This window comes from Plectropomus leopardus, chromosome 14, assembly GCF_026936395.1.
Source record: "Plectropomus leopardus strain MGB_pleo_1.0 chromosome 14, ASM2693639v1, whole genome shotgun sequence".
In the NCBI taxonomy this organism is placed as follows: Eukaryota; Metazoa; Chordata; class Actinopteri; order Perciformes; family Serranidae; genus Plectropomus; species Plectropomus leopardus.
Window position 1 is genome coordinate 24,018,313 of NC_142189.1, and position 26,107 is coordinate 24,044,419.

General features: G+C 38.8%; 2 protein-coding genes across 3 annotated transcripts; both read right to left on the reverse strand.

The window, feature by feature from the left end:
* Positions 1–272: 272 nt before the first annotated feature.
* lck (LCK proto-oncogene, Src family tyrosine kinase) lies at positions 273–20,776 on the reverse strand. 2 transcript variants are annotated; one of them, XM_042500168.2, is made up of 13 exons: positions 20,644–20,776; positions 16,529–16,641; positions 15,842–15,908; positions 14,903–14,993; positions 13,117–13,215; positions 12,866–12,969; positions 12,140–12,289; positions 10,887–11,039; positions 7,542–7,721; positions 4,583–4,659; positions 1,650–1,803; positions 939–1,070; positions 273–824 (listed from the first exon to the last, which is right to left on the reverse strand). In XM_042500168.2, exons 2-13 carry the CDS (start codon positions 16,634–16,636, stop codon positions 628–630), a joined length of 1,512 nt encoding a protein of 503 aa, XP_042356102.1. In that variant the 5' UTR covers positions 16,637–16,641; positions 20,644–20,776; the 3' UTR covers positions 273–627. The 2 variants fall into 2 exon arrangements, with proteins under 2 accessions (XP_042356102.1, XP_042356101.1); XM_042500167.2 differs by lacking the exon at positions 20,644–20,776 and adding an exon at positions 18,406–18,615.
* Positions 20,777–22,268: 1,492 nt separating this feature from the next.
* On the reverse strand, positions 22,269–25,341 carry fam167b (family with sequence similarity 167 member B). Its single transcript, XM_042500844.2, has 2 exons — positions 24,965–25,341; positions 22,269–23,433 (listed from the first exon to the last, which is right to left on the reverse strand). Exons 1-2 carry the CDS (start codon positions 25,262–25,264, stop codon positions 23,170–23,172), a joined length of 564 nt encoding a protein of 187 aa, XP_042356778.1. The 5' UTR covers positions 25,265–25,341; the 3' UTR covers positions 22,269–23,169.
* Between the last annotated feature and the right edge of the window lie 766 nt (positions 25,342–26,107).

Genomic DNA, 26,107 nt, shown 5'->3' on the forward strand with positions numbered 1-26,107 from the left:
AGTATTACATTTCACCACTGATGCTCACTATCATTGAAATCAAAATAAATCTGCAGAATATGTTGTCAATGGCACACAAATCAAAAAGTACAGCGCTCTGAATGCAACATGAATTCATTTGATAAATTCAGCTTGAGGCATAAATAAAACATTTTTTTTTTGTTTTGTTATAAAACATATCACCAAATACACAGAAAAAGTACAATGGCTGACGGTGGGTCATTTAGGTGCAGTCGGTTGCGATGCTTTACTCAATGCAATAACAAACAACATCCATGTAAAACATTTATTAAACTGCAGAGGTAAAACATTGCTTAAGCATTTTAATAGTATTTACATTTTAATGATGAGCACCAAGAGAGCAGCGACTTATTCAGCTACATCAGACAGTCCCAGTCTGTTCAAGCAGCATAGCGATCACTCTCCTTCCTGCTGTTGGCTCTGCAGTGATCCAACAGTTCCACACATCTAAGAGGCCACTTTAGAATAAGTCTGGGGCAGAAACTTATAGATATAAAAGCATCTTCAAAAACAAATACAAAATAATCCAGCATCCATCTTCATAGACTGAGCCTTTAGTTTGAGTATATTTATTGTAAGTCTGTATGTCTCTCTGCCCCATCAGGGCTATTCCTGATACTGCCTCTCTGTGGCAGTGAAGAAATCCTCCAGGACGCTCCTCAGGTACTCGAAGGTGGGCCTGTCCTCTGGGTTTTCCCTCCAGCACAGACACATGATGTTATGCAGCCCATCTGAACAGTTTTCTGGCTTTGGCATTCTGTAGCCTCGCTCCAGGTTCTGGATCACCTCTGGGTTGGACATACCTGAAAGAGTAAAGCGATAAGTATGTTTTCAGCAGCTCTTATCTATGCTCTTTGTAACTGGATGACTTCATGAAATAATATTCGAATGGGCAAGAACAGTGAATAAGTATTTACCAGGGTAAGGAATGCGTCCATACGTCACTATTTCTGTCAGGAGGATCCCGAATGACCACACATCCGATTTGATGGAAAAGGTGCCATAGTTAATCGCCTCGGGGGCCGTCCATTTGATGGGAAACTTTGCACCTTTGAACAGGAGAGGAGGAATGGCACACTCTTTAATTTTTGTGATTACATTCAAAATCCTTCCACGAGAAATACACCAACAAAAACCTACAATGTGTTGGGAAGGTTACTGAAATTGAATAAGTTACTACTTATCTTGTTAAAAATGTAATAAGTTAAATAACTATTTTAATTAATTCATCAAAGCAATATAATGTATTACATTTGGATTATCTTTCTAACAAATATTTGAAACAGAGCAATAGAGCTAAAAACATGCAACAACATAAGTGCATAACTGTTGCACTCAAATTTGTCTCAGCAGCTTTGCTGACCTGCATTGTCCAAAAATATGCCAAAAGAAGACATTCCTGCATGGCAAAAAGATGTAAAGCAACACAATATGTAACCCCTTTCTAATCACCAACATTTTGGTTAGTATTTAATTTAATAACAGATTTCCTCTCAGTAACTGTATCAGAACTACATTTATTTTATAATTTAATCACTGTAACTAGTTACTTCCCAACACTGTCTATACGACATTATTTATGGGCTCAAAAGAACATGTGCTATAAGATTTTTAGGAGGTGGTGTTACCCTCTCTTGCTGTGTATTCATTGTCCTCAATCAGCCTCGCCAGTCCAAAGTCAGCAATCTTACAGATGAGCTCACTGGACACCAGGATATTGGCGGCTCTCAGGTCTCGATGGATGTAATTTTTCTCCTCAATGAAAGCCATGCCATCAGCCACCTGCAGGGGGCATCACATCATCAGACAAGCCCCATACAACTGTGAGCTCAAGCATGACCTGAGTTTGATAGATCTGTGTTATGCCTTTAAAACCTGAGTAAATTGACTCTATTTCTGTCACAAACATGGGAAGAAAGCAATGAGCAACCTAATAAAAAATGGCCCAAAAATGAGCAAAAAATTAATAAAACGTTACAAACAAATGACCTGAAAAAATTATTTAAAAAAAGAGAGAAAGGTTAAAAAAAGGGGTGAAAAAAAGAGGAAAAAGTGAGTTCTGATTTTTCTTTTCTTTTCTTTTTTTTTTTTTAAACAAATCAAGCCAATTTTGTCTGGTTTCAAAGGTTTAATGATTGTGAAAGGCATCTGAACGCAACACAAGAAAACTGATTTGGATCCAGGTGTTACAGGGTTAATATTGTGTAATATTTGCGTGTCAGACAAATGAGCAGGTTTGGTGAACTCCCAAATCAGGGAGTTTACCACTTCCCCAGGTCAGTTTCTTATATCCTTTACCTCTGTACTCCACCCAGGTACACACAGCTGCTCTACTTCCTGATACTAAAAGCTTCAGTCCCGTCTTTACCGTCCTGCAGACTGTCTGATTGTTCCAGTGATTGTGTTTCTGATTCAGTGAAATACTACATGAGTCATTTCTACAGAGGCAAACCTCAAATTGATACTAGTGATACCCTAATGCATGAAGCAACTGGTGATTGAGGTATCTAAAGGAAGAAGAGTCAAGATTTCCGCAGAAGTCACCACCCACAGTTAATAAGCATTTGTTTCACTTGTACGCCGACACTTTCTACTTTTTGCTGGGTCACTGTGGTGTACTTTTCAGACATAAGAATCTATCACACAGGTGCGATTGGCCCTGAGGGTCCTGTCAGAAGCGTGAGATGTACGTATGTCTGTGTTTTTAATAAACTTCCACCATAGGTTATGACTTCCCCACCAGACATCTTGACACCTCTTTACCCTCCATTCATTTGATTTTGGTATAATTCAGTCTGAAACCATTATTTTGCATTCATTTAATTAGGTTACCCAGGCTCCCTGTACATGTACACACATCTTAAGCACAAGTCATAAGGACGTGGACAGAGTGTCCAATACTGCGGCAAAGCAATGTCATTAATCACTTAAGTTTTTATGGTCTGTCACATGATGGTTAGAGTTACCCGCTTAGCGCTTTTACCGCAAATGCTATTGGTGCATGACGACTGACTTGAAAGCATCTTTCTGTAAAATATGTTCACCACAAAGTTCTGTGTTAACTCTACCTCTCTGCGCCAAGCTCTAAGGCGTCGGAGACATTGCCTACTCCAGATGAAGACTCGCTTGTCTTGTTAGACTTTGAAATTTAAGTCTGTCTTCCTGTGGTTGAGTTTTCCATTCCCACACCCACAACGTGCTGACATGGGAGTCAAAAGTTCCTTTACTAACATGTAACATTTAAAGGATGTAGATGTGGGCGTGATCAGATTTAGGCATTTTTGGAAATACTCTCATTCACTTTGTGCTCTTAGCTAGATAAGAAAATTGATGCCACTCTCATGTCTGCATGTTAAAAATGAATCCAGAGCCAGTAGCCTATCTTAGCTTAGTTTACGGGGTTCTCACAGCTTAAGACAAGTTATATTTAGGACTTTTTAAGATGTTTTTTTATGTCATCAGATATTAAATTTAAGACAAATTTTACTGTGACTAAAATTGAAAAAAAGATTGAAAATCGAAAAAGCAGTTTTAGTTAACATAAAGGACAATTTTGTCCAAATGTTTATTGTAACATAAAACATTTAAGCACCTTTTGGATAGACACAGACTAGCTCTTTCCCCTTATTTCCAGTCTTTGTGCTGCCAAGCCAAGTTAGCTGTCTCTTGTCTGTACCTTCATATTTAACACACTAATACCAGACTGGTATGAATCTTTTTAAATGCCTCTCAGCAAGAAATAAAGTAAGTGTATAACTCACAATGTCTAAGTATCCCTTTAACTTACAAAACAAAATGCAGAGGTGGACAATTTAGGTAGACTAAAAACTTTACTGTCCTCTAAAACAAGCACTCCCAGGATTCAGTGGTAAAAAAAAATCACTAATACATTGTATTTACTGTAGTCTATGTTATCTGTCTTTTTATATACTTAACATGCTTATTTGTAAGCTAAAACTAATGTCTAATAAGACTAATGTCATAACGAGGAGGGCCACAAATCAAATCCTGTTTAAGGCCCCCAAAACATGACTGCCAGCCTTTGTATTTACAAAAATAACTTTCATATTGGTGACAGTACACAATGTTTGTCACCATGCCAGAGATGTGACAGAGCATCTTACCTTATGTCGATGAAAGGCAGCGAGACAAAGTCAGATAAATAAGCGGAAAATCTGCATCCCACATTCAGTTTCAGGTTTTGTCACCGTGCTCTTATTAAGACATTTTAGCTGAGTTGGCACTGTGGCGAGCAGATAAACAATGTAAAACAAACAAAAAAATGTTGGTGAATTTGTCCCCTATTTAGGCTGCCTGCCTGACAGTAGCACAGTTCATCATGATACACATGTACACCTGCAAACACACCCAGACAGCTCTGTTGTTATTGCATGATCAGTGTTGAGTGTAAGCCTCATTACATCTGTGGCCAGTTTCCTTTCTGTGAGGATCATGCTGAGAGATCAGGAAGTCAAAGAATAAATGAAAGGGAATCTGGTAAATGGAGTATGGAGAAAAGAGCAGAGACACATATAGTAAAAAACAAAAAAAGATGCCTTGCCTGAGATGCCATATCGATCAGAGTATTCATGGGTAAACTGCTTCCCTCCGTTGTTTTCAGGTAATCCACGAGGCTACCTGGAAAAAAAATGACATTCAGGTCTTCATAAAAGTTCTTAATCATGTTTTTATTCACTTAAATGCTAACCGAGTTATATATTATTTATCTCTCAAACAATGTCAACCTCAACAGGGGCAAGCTATTTCTGCAAATAATAAACTAGGTTACTACCACCAGTACATCCTAAATAGGACAGATACATACATTTGTTCTCTGTATTGTTTTTGAAGGAATTTAGAATTTAGGATGATAAATAGGCAGAAATTGAATATATAATAAGTATGTTTTCTTAGTGTGTAGTCACCTTAAAATAAGAATCCTTTTGTTTTTGTTACCTTAAAATGAGTCGACTATATTTACACAGGGAGCAGGTTCTCGTCTACAGAGACTGCCTTGTTGCATCTCTACTTTTGTACAGTAGCCCATTATAGAAAAACCAACCACTGGATCCAGTTGAGGCCATTCACTTGGTCAAGTTTTGACATTTTTTTCACTTTTTTTTCATTGGCTAGTGTAATTAGAATTTGTTTAGGAGAGTAAGAGACCTCTGCAGATAATTTGACTCGTAAAAACTTACCGTCTGGATTTTAAGTTGTCAAAAAAAAAAGGTGAGCACACATAAGCAGGTGCTGTGCTTACAGCAGTCTCTGGCATGCTAAATAGCATCAGTGATTTATGACGTGAAACTGCTTGAAGGTCTGGATAAAAAAAAGGTGGGCAGACATTTGGTAATTAGGGAGAATAAGTGAGTACACAATGCACTGGGCTAGCGACCCACTTCTGACATGCCAAGCAACCTAGGAGAAACACTGATTTGTTACATGACACTGCTTTATTCATTTTTTTTACTGGTTTTAATCCCCCATGCCTTTATTTTTTAGAGGACGAGACCTCTGCGGATAATCCTAGTAATAACCTCGTGAACAACAAACACTGAAGAAATTCTGACTGGGAGATGTTTGGGCTGGTTTTAATCTGCAATCCTTACTGCTATATCCCACGAAATCCCCCAAAAACCTAACACACTGCTCCTTTAAGCCATACGTCGAGAAGACTGAGGATATTTTCCATGGTCAAAAACATCATGACTGACACTGACAAAAATAGACACTTGGACCAGAATAGCAGCTCAAATCAGGGAACATAACACCGTGAGGAAGTACACAGAGCATCAGTCAAGTTGATTCATAGCTTGTGACAGCAGACTTTGTGTTGAGTTTGATTAAGACAGAACAATACGTCTGCACACCAGCCAACCAAGTCAAACCAAAGGAAATACTTTGCGAGGAATGACCGTGCCAGGAAAGAGGAGGCCTTTGCTCCTCCACTTAAGTCCGGAAGACTGCTTTTTGAAGTTTGAGAGCCAGAGAAGCGCTCTTTGTCAAGGTCACAAAGGAAAGCTGGGATGACACGCCTGTTATTTTCCATCATTGTTGACTTCGGTAATAATTATACAAAAAAAAAAAAAAAAAAGCGAGGGGCACAAACTGAAAAGATGGGAACTCCGAGCCATCCTTTCTCTTGACAACAGAGGCAACAATTGTGTCCTGTCCACACGTGGATCCCAGACAAAGAGGCAGCCTCATGTAGAGCCACTGCTGGTGGTTTACAGGCCACTCATACAAGACCATACAAAGGCACTCCATTCAATACAGCTGGAAGGCTGTTGCTGTGTTTGTGACTGCATCTCTATGCATTTTGTTATTCTTCCTCCCAGTGAAAAAGAATCGCAAAGATACTGGATCACCTCCATATGCATGCTACATTTTGGCGCAATAAACCATAACAAGGCATATAGAAAGATGTTTGCAGCTGTCGCCATGACCCCGTTTTATCCCTCGCGGTAATTTCACAAATACTTTGTTTTGTGAGAGGATCCAGTGGCAAGATGCTGAAAAAACTGCCATTGTTACAATATGTTTACAACCACATGTGTCTGTGTTTTTGTCTGTGGATGCAAGTACGCAATACAGACTATGGGAAGTAGCCAAGTATCACCAAGGGGTCTTGATGAACAATAACCTGGTGAATCACCCTCTCCTATTTTAACACCCCTCTCGTCTCAGACCTGCCAAGAGACACTTCCCCTCGGTGAGTAAACACCAGTAACCTGTCTGGAAGGGGCCCTGAAAAGAAGTGAAAGTTCATGTTTGCTTGGAAACATTTTCGCACAGAGCGGCGAATACAGGGGAGTTATGAGGAGAAGCTGAAAATAGCCTATCAGAAGCCAGGCCACTTCAGTAGAGCAGCATGCTTTGGAAGGCAAGACTCATGACTTAGCTCCCTTATTTAGGTTTGCTCTCACAGCTGCATTCATGTCCAATAAACCAGGGATGATTACCAGGTGTTGTTCCAGTAATGTGCAGATCATATCATATCGTTTATCAAGTGCTGCTGTGGTTGTGTGATTAGAAGGTGTACAGCTAATTCAACAGAGTTGCTGGAGTCTGAAAAAACTATGACTCATGACAGTGAAACACCCGCGGCAGGCTAGTCTTTTGTTCAAGCATGTGCTCTGGCAGCCAGAGTCCAATACCAGATCAACATGTTTGATCCTGACCATCTACGACATGCCAATGCCTATAAAACACTCCAGGCGCAGATCTTACCCTGATGCCTTTGGTGTTCAGGGTAACAATGCAGGAGATTAAGAAAACCCAAGTTTTGGACAGGCTTAGACATATTCAAGGTACCTGAACTGAACTGAAAGGAGCTGGTATAATTACAGAACGATTTCTTTTTAGTTTACTTTTCAAGGAGTACTCATTTCATGGAAATACCCTGGGACCAGGTTTTTCTTTTCTTTTGATGCGTTCATTGATATCTGGAATTCCCTCTCGATCGTTGGTGTTATTAGTAAAATGCCTCAGGCTGTGACACATAAAGGAAATCTGCCCACCATTTTCCATGTACTCTGTGACGATATAGATTGGCTCCTGGGTAACAACAGCAAAGAGGCGGACGAGGCGTGGATGCTGCAAGTTCTTCATCATGTTGGCCTCTGCCAGGAAGGCCTCCACCGACATTGTGCCGATCTTCAGGTTCTTAATCGCCACTTTCCTGTCATTATTGTAGACACCTGAAAATATACATTTAGACATCAGTGGGTTTCTGAAAGGCACATAGACTCTAAAGCCATGAGCAGCACAAGCAGCTTTGGTGCAGTGGTGCTTTGAGCTAAATGCTAACATCAGTACACTAACTGCTGCTGCAGGCTGATGAAGACGTTAGCATGGTCCTGGTTCCCTCAAAAAAAGACTGGGATTTTTACATTGAATTTTGCATGATTATTCTGTGGTAAACAAAACTTCATGATACTTGCACGTATTCTTTAGCAAGAAAATCTTCTCAAAAACACCACTTTTATGATACTTGAAGTGTAACTGCATCGACAGAAGTAAAAAGCTAACGTCAGACTAGAAACAAACTCCACCGCGGTCACATGACTTTAACGTAGTCAACACCACAAGTATGTAAGCCGCGTGCAGCAGGTGACACTCTGTAGTCTCATTCAGTCACCCGTTAGCAACCACATTTTTAAGACATTTAAAGGCTACAAATTACTGATGTAATTCATGTCACAGAACAAAACATGAAAGTCATTTAAACTTGTGTTAACAGACCTAAAAAAAAACCTAAAAAAAAAACACTGACTTGAGTGAGTGCTTAAATGTAAATTCATCTCCAGGGTTTTAGGACTCATTCCTGCACAATTCTATAGTTATAGTTTAGTGTGTTAGCATGCTAAATTTAGCTAATTAGCACTAAACACAAAGTAGGCCTACAGAGGGGAGGATGATGTGATTGTCATTTTTCAGGTATTTGGGCACAGTAAACAAAGGCATTGGAATTTTAATCAGATTTTGAAGTTAAATGGAAGAAAAGTTAAGAAATCACCTTGACGGGAAATAAGTTGAGAGTTGTCAAGACATTTAATTTAAAACCACAGAGTCAACGACACAATGGTGCTAAAAGAAAAGGGGACCGCCAAAGTTAGTAAGATTCATTTTTTGGGAACCATGAAAGTCCAAATACCAAATATTGTGCCAATCCATCAAGTAGATGTTGAAATACCAAAACTGAAAAAATGACCTTCATGCTGTATTGAAGAAGACTTGAGAGACCATAAATTTTTTTTTTACCTAGGTAACAAATCAAGTGAGAAGTCCAGTTTTTTTATAAAAAAAAAAATCAGACTTTTCTGGTGGCCTTCTGTATTTATTTACTTAGTTATTTATTCATTTTCATTAAAATCTCTCTCCTCTATTCATTTTGCTGCTGTTACTCTATTTATCTGTACCGTATCCTTCTTGTGTCCTGTCCTTACCATCTTTTAATGTTTTGATCTTTTCATTTGTTCATCTATCTCTTATTCATGTTTTTATCTTCTTGTCTTTGTTTTATCCTCACTGACGTGACGTCTTCTTCTTGTATTATGTCCTATATTATTTTATCATCTTTTATTGCATTTATTCTTATATTTTCTAAAACTTTATTAATTTAGTACTTTAACTGACTTTTGAGATCTGTCTGTTTTATCACTTTTTTTGCTTCATTCTTGCTGACCTTTTGTAAACACATTTTGTTCTTGCCTTTCTGTTTGACTGTTCTAGACCTTTCACTGTTTGTTCATTTTCTTATATATTTATATTATGTATTTATTATTTATTATTATGAGTTCCTGCCTTTGCTTTGTCTGTCAAAACACTAATTATTATTATTATTATTATTATTATTATTATTTATTTTTTACTATTATTATTATTATTATTATTATTATTATTATTATTATTATTATTATTATTATTATTATTATTATTGTTAATATTATTATCGTTGTTATTATTATTATGTGGAAAAATGCATGTTTAAGGCAGCTTTTACACAGTCTAGAATAAAAGTGAACCAGGAGAGTTTTCATCTCACCTTGAATTAGTCATAAACACAGTGATTGTGTCATGTGATCAAATTTGTGGTAAACTAACAACAGTTCCACATTACTCGCGTGCAAACAGCATCTCATTCCAGATCTGGTACACTAACACTCCCCTATATCCTGTCAGTGAAACCCACAGCCAACCAGTTCCATCTTCAGTCATGTGACGCACTGAGCACCTTACACCTCAGACCGTGCATGAAGCGTAACAATGGGAACAAATTATACTCACTACTCAAAGCAGTCCTCCACATCTTTTATCTACAGCTCAAATCTTCTCTCCAGTGTCGCACATTTTCATTTTCACTAACAAGAATAAACACTTTATAGCGGGTGACAGTCACTCCCATTATTCAACCTTGAGCCAATGTTTGGATGAGGATAGAGAAACAAATGTAGTGCCAAGACTGCATGGAAGAAGCTTCTGTAAATACAAAGTGGCTGTGAAATGACTCCCATGGTTGGCAGTGTTTATCTCTAATACAGTGGTTTGTTTGGGAGGCTGAATTGTGCTGGCAATAAATACTGGAAAATGGAGGGGAAATACTTGTCTGATTGAATAATAAGAGGGTAGTGGCACAGATTATTTCAGCTGATACCCTTATGATCAAAACATTTTGCCTTGTTGTTTGACTTATTACTAAACAATGACAATAGAGATTCATGGAAGTATTCTTAAGAGGCCTTTCCTCCAATCCATGAGCTCTTTGGGTATTTAGATTTATGTTGTTTGAGTGATGTTGCGTAACAGGGATAATACTTCTCATCATTCTCCAGTTAACCAGCTCATACAAGCCTACAATTAAGACTGCATTGAGGAAACTGTTCTGCATACGCTGCAGAAAAAAAAACCTGGCTTAAGACTTTCTAGCAGCCCACAGCTTGATTGAGCAACTGGCATTTGTACATGTGGTGTATTGGTGCAAAATGGTGCAAACCCCTAAAAATGAAACTAAAATGTCCAGTGTGCAGGAGCTAGTTGCATCTAGCAGTGAGGCTGCAAGGCAGAAACTACCCCAATGTGCCAAACATTTAGGAGAAACATTGAGGCCGACACAAAAACATGCAAACCTGGACTCTGTGGAATGGACCTGCTCAGTATATTGATATAAACCGTTCATTCTAAAGTAACAAGAACACATAATTTCTCATTTTCAGGTGATTTTAAACTAATGGGGAAAAGGTTTTGAATATTATTGTAGATTTCTGCCAATAGATTGCCCTAAATCCTGCACACCAGACCTTAAAATGATTGAATTTGACTTAAGAAATCAATAATATCCCCATATCGTTGTCTCTGTCACTCACCCATCCAGACTTCTCCAAACTGTCCTGCTCCAAGCCTGCGCTGCAGCTTCAGCGACTCACGTGGAATCTCCCACTCATCCTGCCACCAGGGCTTCTGCGGTGCCTTTGACTGACACGGCTTCATGAGCTTTGTGCACAACCCATCTGCATCACCTGGAAGTCAAAGAGATCTTAGGTTTAGAATTCTGAGATGACGAGCCAACGGCAATCAGCTATCTTGACTGACAGAATAATTAGGATTTTTTAAAGTGTGGTTGTGTGAGATACTTTTACAAAGTCAATGCATTATCTACATGGATGTCGGCACACCCCCAGTTTGGAGAAGCAGGTTGGAGTCACATACAGAAGCTAAGCAATGCACTGCTTTGAATGGGGTCAGCAATTCACCTATTTTAGCCACCTAAAAAAGCAATCAATACCAGTTTAAGTGTATGCTATACTCAAAGTATATTCACTGCTTTACCTATGTGAGGCCTTTATATCACTCTCTTCAAAGCCAGACTCCACTGAGAAAAACAGTGATTTCATGTCGCTGAACAAGGGAGCTGCAGTTAGTTAGTTTGTGTTATGGTACTTTTTAACAGCAGACATTTTGACTTGTTTCAGCAGGAAAAGCACGGTGAAGTTGATAAAATTAACAGTGGCTTATTTCCATTCAGTTTGCAGTAAGCTATTCTTGTGAGCCAGCATATACAATGCCAGGACCTCGCCTAAATGGAATGCGGCTATTATTAATGTTATTAAATACACCTGTGCTTTCGTACTATGACATGTCAAAATGTCTGCTGTGAAAAAAAGGTTAGCTGTATGAATTTGGTGTTTAAAGTGGTAAGTTCGGATTCACCAAAGTCACAGAATAATACAAACCTACTAACTGATCAAGGCAGCAGTACAGCAGCTCCCCTGTTCACTGAGCTCAAATTACCGTTCTTCTCAAAGGAGTCAGGTGGGTTTGAAAAGAGCTTAGATGTTGAACTGAAGCCGTTAACAGCTTCCCTGTTAGAAGGGGTTGTCTGATGAAAAGATAAAGAGGTGAAAATACTTCCAGTGTAGTCTACACTTAAACTGTTACTGATATTTTTAAGTGAGCCTTTTGCAGGTGACTAAGATACATTATGCTGTTGACTCCATCCACAGCAGTGCATTGCATTAATTCTGTGTCAGAATCAGATGACTATGGATAAGAACCTCATACAACCCCACTTCAAAAAATCTGAACTACCCCTTTAATCTCCTCATGAGGCGGCACGCACGTGAGTGATGCTGGACAAGCTCCTTCAGAGAGTTAAAGGATATCTTGGCCGTGATGTAGAAGCCGCCGTTGTCCATGTTGCGTATTCTGTAGTGCTTGACTCCTTCTCCAGAGTTGTGGTCCAAGTCCCTGATTGATAAGGAGAATGATCCTGGAACAAAGAGAAAGCGTGATCTATCATGAAATTATGCAGAGGTCAACTAAAATATCTGAAAATCGAGTTGTTTAAACATGGGTTTGAAGGGCTTATGTGTAGCATTTATCATTTAATCAATACTGTATTCATTTCGGTGACTGGTCTAAGTATAGATTTTTTTTGCTATACAGTACAAAAAAATGTTGATTTATGACACATCAAGTGCAGTTAACAGTCTTTGTTTTACTGCATTTGCAACAGAATGGAATGAACTGAATGTGAATTACAGCAGTAAGGAAACTGAAAAGAAATAGATGATGTGAGTTGGGAAGTAGAAGGGGGTTTGTGTCAAATGGGATTTACTCCAGGAACACTGCCAGTAATAACAAGACTGAGTGATGTAGAGGATGTCAGTCATTCTATGCATTGTCTCACTTGTATAACTTTTTTTTAATGTCTAAAAATGCTACATGTATCACATTTAAGCAAATGTAACAGTGGGAGGTCACACTCACACACACAGGAACTTTCAAGAAGTGGTTTCTTTCAGAAAGTGTTTATGAGTCAGTGCCATGATGACAAAAAGATCACCTGGGGTTGTCTCGCTCTCTCGAATCAAGAAGGAGCCCTGCGTATTCCCAGGAGCGAGGAGCAGCCTCATGGCTTCGTTTCTAGATATGTTCTTAAAGAACCACCTGCAGCACAAACACACAGTATGCTTCACACATTGAGCTAACCACTTCCCTTCCCTCTGGGACACAGAACACATGATATAAGATGGGTGTTGCGGTTGAGTAACATGGTGATGAGAACAGTGTCGTTATGTTTCCTGTATGACATACGGTTCAGTCTCCATTGTGGTCATTGCAACAAAGTTGAATGGGATGTAGCCCTGCTGGCCTGTGGTGAGAGACTCGGCCAGATACCACTCTGGATCATCCCTAGATGTCGAAACAGAAAGCAGTGAGTGTGTTTACAGATCTGTGACGGCTCACAGCAGTCTAGACTTTCAGAATGGCCGAGTATACCTTCAGAAAGCAGTTTCAGCAAGCCCCCTGCAAGCAAAAGGGTTCTTTGCAATGTATGTGATCACTGCATGAAATAAACCGCAAGAGACAGGAGAGGCGCTCTCTACAAGCTACATACAATATTCAACACATTGAACATAAGAAGGTAAAGCACAGCTTTACAAGATATTACCCCCAAATATTAGCAAGAAATTAGCAGAAGTTAAAAGAAAAGCTTCTGAAAATGAGCAAAAAAGAAAAGTAACAAAAAAAAACCAAACAACTAAATGATCTGAAAAAGCACTTAAATAATATCTAAATAGATTTCTGTAACATAATTTTAAATATATAATTATAATAAATATATATGTAATTCTCTTTTTCAAAAATTGTGTTGGTTTGTTTTTTTTTAAAACAATTTTTCTAATAATTTTCTCACTCTGTCTTTCAGGTAATTTTTCTTTCAGAAAGTGTGTTTATGAGTCAGTGCCATGATGACAAAAAGATCACCTGGGGTTGTCTCGCTCTCTCGAATCAAGAAGGAGCCCTGCGTATTCCCAGGAGCGAGGAGCAGCCTTATGCAGGTAATGTCCTGCAATTTGCAGGACATTTCTTGCCAAGTTGCTCACTGCCCTCTTTCCATGTTTTTGAAAGAAATTTGTTCAGGTTTCAAAGGTTTAAACCTCTGAAATTTATTGGAGGAACAGTTCTCCCTAAAATTAGAATTATTAATCCAATTTCCATATTGACTTTTTTTTCAAGGACCCTCCAACCAAACTTTTAAAAAAAATTCAAATTCAATTTATCTATTATTTTAACTGTTCCATTAAATTGTCAAGTTTGTCTTCTTATATCATGATATTTTGCCAAAAGAACACTAAATTTCTGTCACTTTATAAGTAAATATTTTTAAGGTAGTTTTATAACAAAAAAGATACATTTAGTAAAAAAAAAATATATACACCTTAGAAACCCCCCCTCAAAAAACCCCCAAAAACCTTGTGTAATCGTAACGCCTCAATATGTCATTTTAGCCTCCTCAAAATTTCCAGACATATTACAGAGGACATGACCTTTATCTCCTCAGAGGTAACTTTGACCCTAACTGAAAGAAAAGAAACTCCATTTGGTGGACCACCAAATAAAACCAAATAAACCAGTACCCTTAAGATTTTCACAAATGCCATCTTCAAAAATAAAATAAAAAAATTACATTTTTCCAATAGCTAGTTACCCGAACATTTTATAGCTAAACAATTACATTGCAGTTCTGTAAGAACAACATTGATATGTTTGTTTTTATTCAATAGTTGACAGTAGAGAGAGACAGGAAACATCGGGGACATGCAACAAGTCCCCGCTCAGAGGAGTGAATGCATGTTATGTACCTTAGATCATGAGGCCACCGGGAAGTACCAGATTTGATTTTTGGGGCTTTGAATGATAGTTGATAATATGCTCAGGCATTATCTTGATGCATAGATACTGTGGTGGTCCAACACAGTCACATGAGGTTTCAGGTGCCGTAACAGTGAGTAGATAGTATATGAATCGCTCTCTGAAATATTATCAATATTATGAAATATTATCTTTTTATCAAGCTTTGCAATATGCAGCTTACTTGTTGAGGATCTTGAGTTTGTCTCCCTTCTCAAAGCCGAGGTCGCCGTCGTGGTTGGGTTCATAACTGTATATGGCCACCACAAGGTTGTCTGCAAGAGGAATATTGTATGTTTTTGTCAAATGAAATATATCTGAAATACATGGGATTCACTTTTAACTCACAAATATGAGAATAAAAGCTAATATGTGCTAGGTTTGGTGTGTATTTTTGACGTATGGCTGCTGCTAAATGCTCAGTGGAAATGGTGAGTGAAGAGAGTGAGCGTTCTTGCTAAGTCTTCCACGCAGCATGAAATTTGTGATGGTCACCCATTATCGATACTATGGCTGAAGGTGATGTTTACATCCAAAAACAGGAAGAAAACATGGGGCATGGGGGGCTAAACTAATATGGCTAAATTGGCTTTCTAATGTTTGTAATATAACTGTTATTTTATCCAGAAATAAACAATGATACAACGAGGTAAACAACTTGGATTTCTGCATGTTATACACATGCACACTATTGTGTAAACAATAGGGGAAATAGGAAATATTCCATATTGGTAAGGAAAATGCAAAATGTGGTAAAAAATAAAATGCAGATATCAGAATAATTTAAGGAGTAAGTAATGAAAAAAGTGAGAAGTTAAAGGATGTATAAGATACAATACATATACTTGTGACATAAACATCTGAACATAAATCTATTTAAATTTTTGGGGGTCAAATGAAAAAAAAAAAGTATTTTTAATGTATTTCACATATATTTTCACTATGGTTTACCCACAATACACTTAATACTTATATCTTATGTTTGTACTACATTAACCTAATACTGCAATCTTGTTTTTCCACATTTTACTACCACTTAACGTTACTTTGCTTTATTACTACTAGCACCTGTCAATACTGAGACACACACAGACGCACAGAGAAAAACATGCTGTATCGTTACCTGGTAAAGGCGATGTAGGAGGTGAATGCTGTGATGGGTAGTTATATGGAATCAGCTGATCTGTGTACTGTTGAGGGAAAAACAAGATTAGATCCCATGTTATATTTAGGTTTCCAAAGAACAACAGAGGATTCACGCAGTATAACAGTGAACTACTGCATGTCAACATTCGCAGTAAAATATGTGCACATTTCTGGTTCATAATGCACGATGTCATCGATAAAAGTTTGGGTTATTATCCCAGACAACACGTCTCCGCTCACACAGGTGGTTTTCTCCTTTATTTCTAATCTAACGGGGCATCTAACTCACGTGGAGGAAATAAACAACATTGATGGAATAATTAGTCTCCCATTTAATCACACACACAAAAGACAACTTCCCTCGAAGTTATGGAAGTTAATCAACTTTTCTGAAAACATACAATAGCAGATTGTACTTTTCTTAGTAATGGTTATGTAACTAACACAACATGAGGTGAACTGTGGGAGCCGTGTAATGTTCACACCTCCTGCAGTATGTGTGTGTCCTCCAGGTGGTCACTCAAATTCAACGACAATGAAAACCAAAACTCATTCATGTCAAACTTACTTACACACACTCATTCATACATGTATTGATTCATATGCAAATAAAAAAAAAACACAAATACGTGCCTTCACGTACAAAATGTTCTTTGACACTTACTGGATTGCATGACTGTGGAGGTATGGGACAGTTGCAGTGTTCACAGATTTCATCCAGATTCTCAATCCAGTCGTTGTCTGAATAGTCCGAACTGCAGTTACATCCCATCTTTTCTGCAATTTAGAGGTTGAAGTTGTTATTCAAAATTTTTTTAAAGGCATTAATGTTTTTACAAAATAATATATACTCATTTTTCTAATGGCTGATAAAAGTATTGTCTTTCTGCCGACATCTTTGATAGCTATAGTGTCCCCAAGTAAATATGGCACATCAATATGGGACAGTTTTCAGGTATCATGTGCTGCATTTTGTAATACGGAAATGACACTGTTGGCAAGAAAAAGAAGGGAAAAAAACGGCGCTTAAACGCGATGTAAACAGGAAAAAGATATGTTTGAAAAACAATTTTGGCTGCATTGAAACTTTTTTAGGTAGAGGACAATAACAACAACGTAAAAATGTTTGGGTTTCGGAAAACTGCTTCAATCGGATGTGACTGAGGGCCTCGCCTCAAAATGGAGTCTCAGCAGTGAATCACTAAAAACTAAACGCCTATCACCTGTAACAAAGTTTTCAATTTTGGCACTGTTTTGACACTGTAGAATTCTGTCAAATAAAATCGCCTCCAGAACTGTGACAAACAACCACATTGTTACTGCCACTTTCAGCAAATCACATGCGTTTCAATGATCTAATTCTGCCTCAGACTTGAACAGTAGGCTCTATAAAATACTAATCTGGCATAATCCAACGTCTGCACGTGTTCTGTATTGTGTTTTACTGCACGAACCGGCTTTCTCAAGCTCACTCGGCTCCCATTGGGCCGCTCATTGAACAGGGTCAGTGGGCTAATCGCAGCAGCCGTGTGTCCCAGAGGCTCGGAGCCGTGAGAAGAATCTGGAGAGGCCTGACCCGGCAATAACAACCTCACCACTGTACTACTGAGACCCCGAGGAACGAATCACAGGAGGATCACCAGAGTTTTCTTGAATTATCAGCACTCCTACGCTTCTTGGCCGGCAGTCAGGGAGTCACACAAACAAAGTCAGCATTTTCCATTGAGGGGCTACCCTCGTCTTTTTATGACCTGCAGCTGAAGGCCTTTTCAAACAAATACTGACGGTTGTTATTGTTTGCAAAGTGTTATGAGTATGACGCTTATGTGAGGTCTGTAAGAATGACCGAAGCTAGGGCCTTGGCTAATAAATTAGACCTGTCATAAACAAAGACATAACATTTACATGTTAAAAAAAGACGTTTTTTTAGATGTTGCACCAATTTTGTTCCAGTTTTGAAGTTTTACATTCAGATTGTTTTTTGTGCTTCGCATCCGGTCACCATCATTCACAGATATAATCTGTCTAAAATAGACATGTTTGTGTGACAGCTATGAATTTACAAACATATAAATGTCTGCTTTGATCATTTTAAAAATGAATTAATAAGTCACATGTATTCTTTATTACAATGAGAGAGCATTGTATTGTTTCTATATTTAGTCCAATCTTTTTGTCATTTTTTTCATTACATTTTTGACTTTGACTTTTCTTTTTTTCAACTGTGATGATAACACAACCAGTAAATAAATATGTCTTGTTACTACCCTTTATGTTAGAATTATGCAGCAAAAAAAAAAAAAAATAGCTAACTGGCCATTACTTCTTGACCAGTTTTCAAAGTACAATATATTATAATATAAAAAAGCCAAAAGATCAAATCATCTACCAAATTCAAACAACTTCTCTGATTAAAGCAGAATAGTTTATATATCATTTTCGATACTGACAGGGAGATTTTAATTTTGATATCTTAGTCACACCTCTTTTCTTTCTCTATATTCAATGTCACACTGACAGAATCACAAGTTGGAAACTTACCTCTTGATATGAAATGTCTCTTAAAGCATCCAATGTCAGATTTCACATCTCGCCATGGAGATATTCTTTCATGAAGGGTTATCTTTTTAAAAAAGGAGCTATTTAATAATAAGAGAGTTTTTCACCACTTGAGCCACAGTGCGAAGATGTCATCATCCGCTTCTCTTATTATAACTAACTCAGCGCTAGAAGTGCTGATGTGTGTGTGTGTGTGCGCAACACTTTGGAGGAGTGGAGGAGAGCGACCCAGAGAGTTTCCTGTCGTTGAAAGGTTGAGGGTTGCTCTGCAAGGCTTCTAGCAGGTGCCTCACCATGCAGCTGTGTGTGTGAGCAGGGGGAACGTTACAGGCTCCATGGTAAAGGGGTCAGAGGACGGCAGCCTTCCCAAAACAAGTTTCCAATACAGTCTAAAAAAAGGGGGTGATGGTAGGCTGCCAGACAGTGTTGCTGTTATTTTTATGTATTTTACTTTTGTGTGTGACATCTGTGTGACCTTTAAGGTGAGGAGCACAAACGCAGGGTTGAGGTGGAGGTCCAGGGTTGTTAAAAAAAACAAAACCCTGTACGATAGATTATTTAAAACAGCATCAGATTGATCTTAACAATATAATTATTATTTGTGATTTATAATATTTACAGTGGTGCCACACATAAGGCCATTTTGGCGATTTGGGACAGTTGTGTTTCCCTTGTCATGGGTTCAGGCCTCAGATTTAGATAACAGGGATTGTTTAGTCAGTTACACATGTGGTTTGTGTCTTTGTGGCCAGCGAATTCAAAAATAGCCTCTGGCCTTTGTTTTCTCAAGTTAAATGCAAAAAAAAAAAGTTAAAATCAGTGCATGACACCCTCACACATCATCATTTTAAACAGACTCTTTGTTGGAGGGTCACATTTATTCCTGAGAGGAGACGGGAATTTAGCAAGCCTCTCAATTCGCAATGTCGCATTTGTCGCATTTGTCGCACTACTTCTCAGACAACTCTGCTGTGGGCCACAGCTCATCTCTTGTGGTGAACGGCTGCTGCTACAGAGCGCGCACCGGCAGGAAGTCGGTCCAAACATTACAGGAAGTGCACAGACATGTGTGCTCAGAAGACTGCCACACAGCATAGATTAAAGTCTCACTTGATGAAACCACCTGAGCTCACTCTTTTTCCGTTAAAGCACATAACTGTGAGAGTGTACATTTAAGAGGGTGGGTGAGGTAGTTTCACTTTTTTTTGACAGTGATACATGTTAAAGTAGTTGAATGAGCCCATTTCAGTACGATAACACTCATTCTATCCAGAGTTGGAACGTAACTAAGTACAGTTACTCAAGACTACTAAATTATAACTTTGAGGTCATTTACTTGAGTATTTTAATCTCATGCTACTTCCTACTTTTACTCCACTACACTTCAGAGGGGTATTAAAAAAAAAAAATATTGTAGCTTTTTCTCTGCTGCAATTATTTGGTCATTTTATTACTCTACAAAGTAAGATTTTTGCGCTCAAACCATGTTAAAATATACAATTAGAAAATTAATCAGCAACTAATCTTTTAAGTCATTTTTAAGGCAAAAACTTTTCATTGTTCCTGCATCTCAAACATGGGAACTTGTTTATTTTCTGTTTGGTTATTTTCATTAAAGGCATCATGTTTTTGGGGCGTCCATCTGTATGCCCATCCCATTCTTGTGAACGCAATATCTCAATAACAGCTCGAGTAGATTTTTTCAAATTTGGCACAAATGTCCACTCGGGCTCAATGATGAAGCAATTACATTTTGGTGGTCAAAGTTCACTGTAACCTTGCCGGCATCTCATTCTCTTCAACGTGACATCTCAAGAGGGCCCTCAGAGAATATCCTCAAATTCGGCACAAACGTCCACTTAAGACCATGACAGGCCAACCCCACATCAGAGAACTAGCAGGATGAAAGCCCCTTACTGTGTTGCCCTCACATTGCCATGTCTCTGCCAAAAAGTTGCAGAGAAACATACCAAACCAACAGCCAACAAGCACAAGTGTGAGAGGAAATAACTTTCTATGCCAGCAGACGGCGGTCAACTGCAGCAGTCATTCAAACCGGAAACCGAAGGATTGTCATGGTGCTAGCTAGCCAGCTAGCACATTAACAACACAATATTAAAAAGAAAAAAAAAGACATATTTACCGTGCGGCTGTAAACAACACGAACTATCAAGGAACAATCCTGTTAAGACCTCAATGGCTAAAGAAAAACTAACTTACCTCATATGAAAAGTTTGATACGGCCAAGCTCCCTCTTAATTTAAGCTTTTTGTTTATACTTTTCACTTCCGTAAGTCTGCTCGTTCGCTGCGCCGAACAGCCAATCAGAGTAGACGGGCTCCACTGTTGATTTAACATGATGAGTTTGCGGGAAAAAAGCCCACGAGCGTCCACGAGAGATAACGGTGCAGGAGACCGTGTGGCGACTTACCGTCAGCTTGTTGTGTTACAACCTTTCGACTCAAGGATGAACTGACTTAAATTTGGTGATCAAAAGTCACTGTGACCCGAAAAAATGTTTTCCCCACAACTCAAGATTTCATGCGCAAATTAGGACATACAACCCAGAGGCAGTAATTCAAGCTGAAATACTAAATTGATTTTTTTTTTAAAAAATGCACTGACCGAGTACTTTTTTCTGTAATATTTAAATGCATTTTCTTAATTGTACTTAAATACTTTTGCTTAAGTAACATTTTCACTGCAAGACTTTTAATTGTGTTTTATGGTGTGGTATTAATACTTTTACTTAAGTAAAGGATTTAAATACTTCCTGTGACAAATGACAACATTTTATCAGATGCAAATTCCTTGTTAATATGATAGAATAATACCATGGATCAGCTGGCACATATAATTTAGAGATAAGCTTTTGGCAGGCATTGTGAGCCTTTAAGGGTATTCCTAGTTTCCCCTCTACCACAGCTGTCACTGCTTCAGAAATGTGGTTGGAAATCACATTCTCTTACGCAATCAAACTGAGATATCATCAATATGCAAAAAGTTTTCCAACTCTCCTCCCACCCACTTCACAATGCAGGTGCTGGTCTCTTTTATGTGAGCGGATGCAGGTTTTGTTTTACAGCTAATGCTTACTCGTATACTCTTTAGCACAGTCTCTAACCGATTCAAATATCACACACTTTTAAGCTTGTTAAGTTTCACAACAAACTGTCTAGTACCAGTTCCTGCTCACTGGTTGATGTGGTATGATATGGGGAAAAGGTCAAGTGAAACTATCTGCAGGGCACAGCTGAGTGGCATGAGAAACACAAGTCTTCAGAGCTTTATTATGAAAGCATTCACTGGAGAATGAGGCCTCAAGGTACAATACCTCTGTGCATTTTCCATATGATATTCATTTCCAATGTTCAGGTCTAGCGTCATATATGAGGTCATCCGTGTCCTGAAGTATGCCACATTAGGATCATGTCAGCAGCCCTATGCTATGCTCTCATTTCACACAGTGGCCGCACTCTGCCAAGGCATATTTGGTTTCTTGTTCAACTAATTATGTCCAACAATGTCTGTGGTTCTGCACATCCCTCTGGGGCCCCATTCTCATGCTTGGATATTACACCAGGTCGTGAATGTCTCGTGGCAGGAAAGAAGAGACTATTGTGCAAGATGGCTTTAAGACTGAGGATGGATGTGATGTGAGCGCGTGGTGACATGACCAAGATAAGATTAATAGTAGATTGTGCAAAGACACATGCACAGAAGCAGTCCAAAGCACATGTTCCAACCACATTAAAATTCATATTTTAAATGCTGAAAAACACAATTTACAAGCGACATAGATAAGGTAAAGTCTCTTTAACACTGTGTTGAATTTGGAAGAAAAAAACATTTAAGGCATTTTTATTTCATAATCGTTAGTCAAACAGGTACATTCATATTACAGGAGCATGGTTATAATATATTTTTTTTATATTTAACAGAATCAATGCCAAATATCACTTAACAAAAATATCTCAGCTGTTACTAATAATAATAAGCTATATAATAAACCCATTAAAGTTACAATTGGTCACTGTCCAGCCATATATAGTTTCCAATCTGTGCTCTGCAGCGTCTGGATATGGTAATGGAAAACAAAATGCTTTAGGCACAGCCCCCTGGGTCCTGTCACTGCAGCGGTGAGGTTATGAAGATATATTTGGTTTGTGAAGAACAGGAGGAAAAATGCTGGAGGGTGACCTCCCACTTTCTTTGAACATATAGACGGGACGGTATCCTGATGAAAGCTCCAACAACTGGAATATGTTGCTGTATTAAAGGGTATTAGTGTTGGTAATTATTTCCTTTATCTGACGAGATATACCACCGTCTCACTTTTTTATTTCAGTCAACTGTTTGGCGCTTCTTTGGCACAAGTGAATCTGTGTTAAAAACATAATTGAATATAAGATATTGAACATAATGCCCGTTTTACATTTCAGTCTATCTCTAAGCCTTCATCTATCTGCTCCAGTTACAGTAACATGACTGAGTCAACAGCAGAGCAGGCCGGGCTGCGTCCAGCAGGAAGGTGTGTCTGTGTTAAGGGTGTGTGCCCCTACAGGTCTGCACACTGAGGCTTCCTCATGCATGTCAAGCAAAGGTGCACAGTCATTTTCCTGGGCACCAATAGCTGGCATCCACCCTTCACTCTATCAACAGCTCCCAAGGAGGAAGTAAGACTACCAAGCCAACACAAACACAGACAAGGCCATGGGAACATCCTCAGTAACATGAACACGGGCTTTAACACAGTGAGAAACGTCTGGAGTTGATATTCATCTTAGTGAGGCCCAGGTGTTTGAGTGGCGTGGACAGAGCGAAGGCCGCCTTCATGGGGATGTCGCACAGCAGGTCCGACTCCTCGCCACACTCCTCCAGCTCGTATGTCGCATCGTCCAGCATCTCCTTGTGGCGGTCGCACACCTGCTCCACTTTCAGCCTGTGGATTTCCCCACGCAGATGGATCAGCTGACGGGCCAGACGGTTGTCCTGAACCTGCATCTCCCTCTGAGGAGCCAGCAGGTGAGGGGTTTTTTTTGTGGGGGGGTTTAAAAAAAGAAAGTGAGCGTCAGTGAGACACCAGAAAGTATGTGAAGGTTGGATTCATGAGTCTTATCATAGTTTTTAATCCTCTTATCAAAGTGTGTAAATCCCTGGCATGTGGATTATGAGGGCTGCAAACTGTGAGAAAACACACATCATGTTGTTGCACAGACTATTTCTTTGAGCTGTCAGGACTGCGTGAAGTCAGACGTGCTATCTTCTCATTTAGGTCAGGCATTCATGCAGAGCAGCTCACTGACACCTGAGAGGTGACTTAGCGGTATAGTAGGGAAATATGCATCTATTTCACACAAACGCACAATGTCGCCCCCAAGAGAAGGGGACATGCCGAAAATAATGGAGGGTGATATTACCGTCTTTGAAAGACTGTGGTCTGCTCATTTTTTAAGCTAGTGCAAAGGTATCTTGTAAAACTAGACATCCTAAAACTAGAGGGCCAAACACACATACATGAACCAGAACAGGCTCACCAAAGGGTTAAATCTGAGAATAGGTTCTGTGGGTGCCCACCACTCTCCCCTAAATTTGAGATGGCTTGTTCCCAATAAATGTTTTGTTCCTTTCAATCAATGTTCCCCTTCAAATTAAAGCTGAATATCTGTCTTTTTAAAGGTTAAGTGTGTTTGCAGTGTAATTGCAGCCTTCTACAGAGAGTCACATTATCCGCAAAGGTCTCTTTCTCTCCAAAACACACAGATCAGGCGATTTAAACCTGTAAAAACACGGAATTAAGCATTTCCATTTTACAAATCAGTGTTTCTCCAGTGCTGCTTGTTGCAGATGAGTTTCTAACTATGGTGGCTGATGCAAAAAATGCAAAAATGACAAATGAAAAAGTCAAATGGCCCTATATGGAGCCAGTATGTGGTTTGTCCATTCTGGGCAACTGCAGCAACATGCAACATGACATCCATAACTGAAGACCTGCTCCATATGTAGATATAAACTGCTCATTCTCAGGTAACAAAAACATGATTCTTAATTTCAGGTGAATATACACTAAAGAAAACATCTGTAATTTTAAATTATATTATATTTTATCATATTTTTGCCAATATTTCCCCTAAATCCTATACATTGGACCCAGAAGAAAAATGACAACCAGCCTATTAGAAGGGCAATAAATCGCCTAACATGTACAGATAGATAACACATTAAAGCAGGATTGTTGTGGAACTCAAAATATTAACTGTGCCCCTACAAGTATAAACACGTCAGATAATTAGTACTGACACAGTTTTCATCTACATCAGGAAGTTCCTGAAATTCAGTTATGGCTTGTGGTTTGAGTGTACTACCCCAAGATTGTCAGTGCCACCCCTAAGACAAATTTCTGTGGGCGCCGCTGCATATGCATAAAGCAGATTTTGCAAATAACTTTGGTTTGACAGGCTCTTTGCAACATTTTCTATGCAAAGATGAATCATAATTTTTCAGTGTATTAGATCTTGCGTAAAATTAAAAACTTACTCACCAGCTCTTTCCTCAGAAACTCCAAAGCATCATCAATAGTATCAAACCCGCAGATGTTGCGCACAGACACCTCCGAGTTCTCATTTCTCAGAAGAGCAGGCATGGACACGACCTGTCCTCCAGATCCCGGGCTGTCTGCAGGGCAAGTCTCCCTCCACGGCCGGCTCTGCACGCGCTCCTGCCACTCCAGATAGGACGGTCTGCGAGTCTGCAGCTTCAGCTTCTCTGTGAGTGCTTTCACGCTGTCCAGGTCCTCCGTGTCCCCCTCAGAGGACTCTCCTCCAAACTCTTTGAAATCCATCTGCGCAGAGATGAACGCGGTGTTCAGGGATGTGGGGCTCGCTCTCAGCTGGGCGACTGGAGCGCAACAGGTCCTCACCTCCTTTATAGGGAGATAAGAAGCAGTGACCGCCCATCCCGCAGAGGACGGAGAGGCCGGATCATTTAGAGGATCAGTTTTTTTTCTTTTTTTTAATATAAGGAAGTTAAATTTTCTCCAACTTCCTTAACACGTCATAACAAAGTTTGTCACTTGTTGATTGAAAATACAAAGTAAAAGTAACTATGCATTAATAAAGCAGCAGCAGCAGCAGCAGCAGCAGCAAATAAGCTACTGGACAATTATTTTTGGAATTTGGAGGTTTTTCTACATGCAGTTGGTTACTCTCTTTCCACTACATCTATTAGACTACTTGATAATAATAATAATAATAATAATAATAATAATACGTTTAATCATAGCTTAAGTGGTAAAGTAACTTTATGCATTTATGTATAATATGTTACTTTTAACCTCACCAGTGATTGACAAAGTCTTCACATGCTTTACTTTAGAAAAGGTAATATTGAAACAATATAGAAATACTCCATTACAGTTAAAAGATGTGCATTAAAAAGGTATGGGAATATGTGTAATGGAAGTTAAAGAAAGACCCACGGGGAAGGGGCAGGTTAGGGTTGGGGAGCTTTGAATAGATGCAGGTGTATTTTCTTTCTTTTTTTTTTTTGTTTCTCTGTATCTATTGTTGGGCTGTTTAATATGATACAAAAAGTTATTTATTTATTCTATTTGTAAAGGGGATGTAAAATATGTATTTCATTTGTTATTATTGATATTTATGTCTGTCATATTGACAGCAATTAT

What these genes read in the sequence shown, in the direction of transcription:
- lck (XM_042500168.2), bottom strand. Translation starts at nt 16,636, where the DNA reads ATGGGATGTAACTGCAGTTCGGACTATTCAGACAACGACTGGATTGAG. An exon ending in TCCTACATCGCCTTTACCAG is followed by an intron (nt 14,994 to 15,841) that starts GTAACGATACAG and finishes TTCCTCTTGCAG; the next exon opens with ACAACCTTGTGGTGGCCATA. An exon ending in GTTTGGAGAAGTCTGGATGG is followed by an intron (nt 7,722 to 10,886) that starts GTGAGTGACAGA and finishes GTATATTTTCAG; the next exon opens with GTGTCTACAATAATGACAGG.
- fam167b (XM_042500844.2), bottom strand. Translation starts at nt 25,264, where the DNA reads ATGGATTTCAAAGAGTTTGGAGGAGAGTCCTCTGAGGGGGACACGGAG. An exon ending in AGTTTCTGAGGAAAGAGCTG is followed by an intron (nt 23,434 to 24,964) that starts GTGAGTAAGTTT and finishes CTGGCTCCTCAG; the next exon opens with AGGGAGATGCAGGTTCAGGA.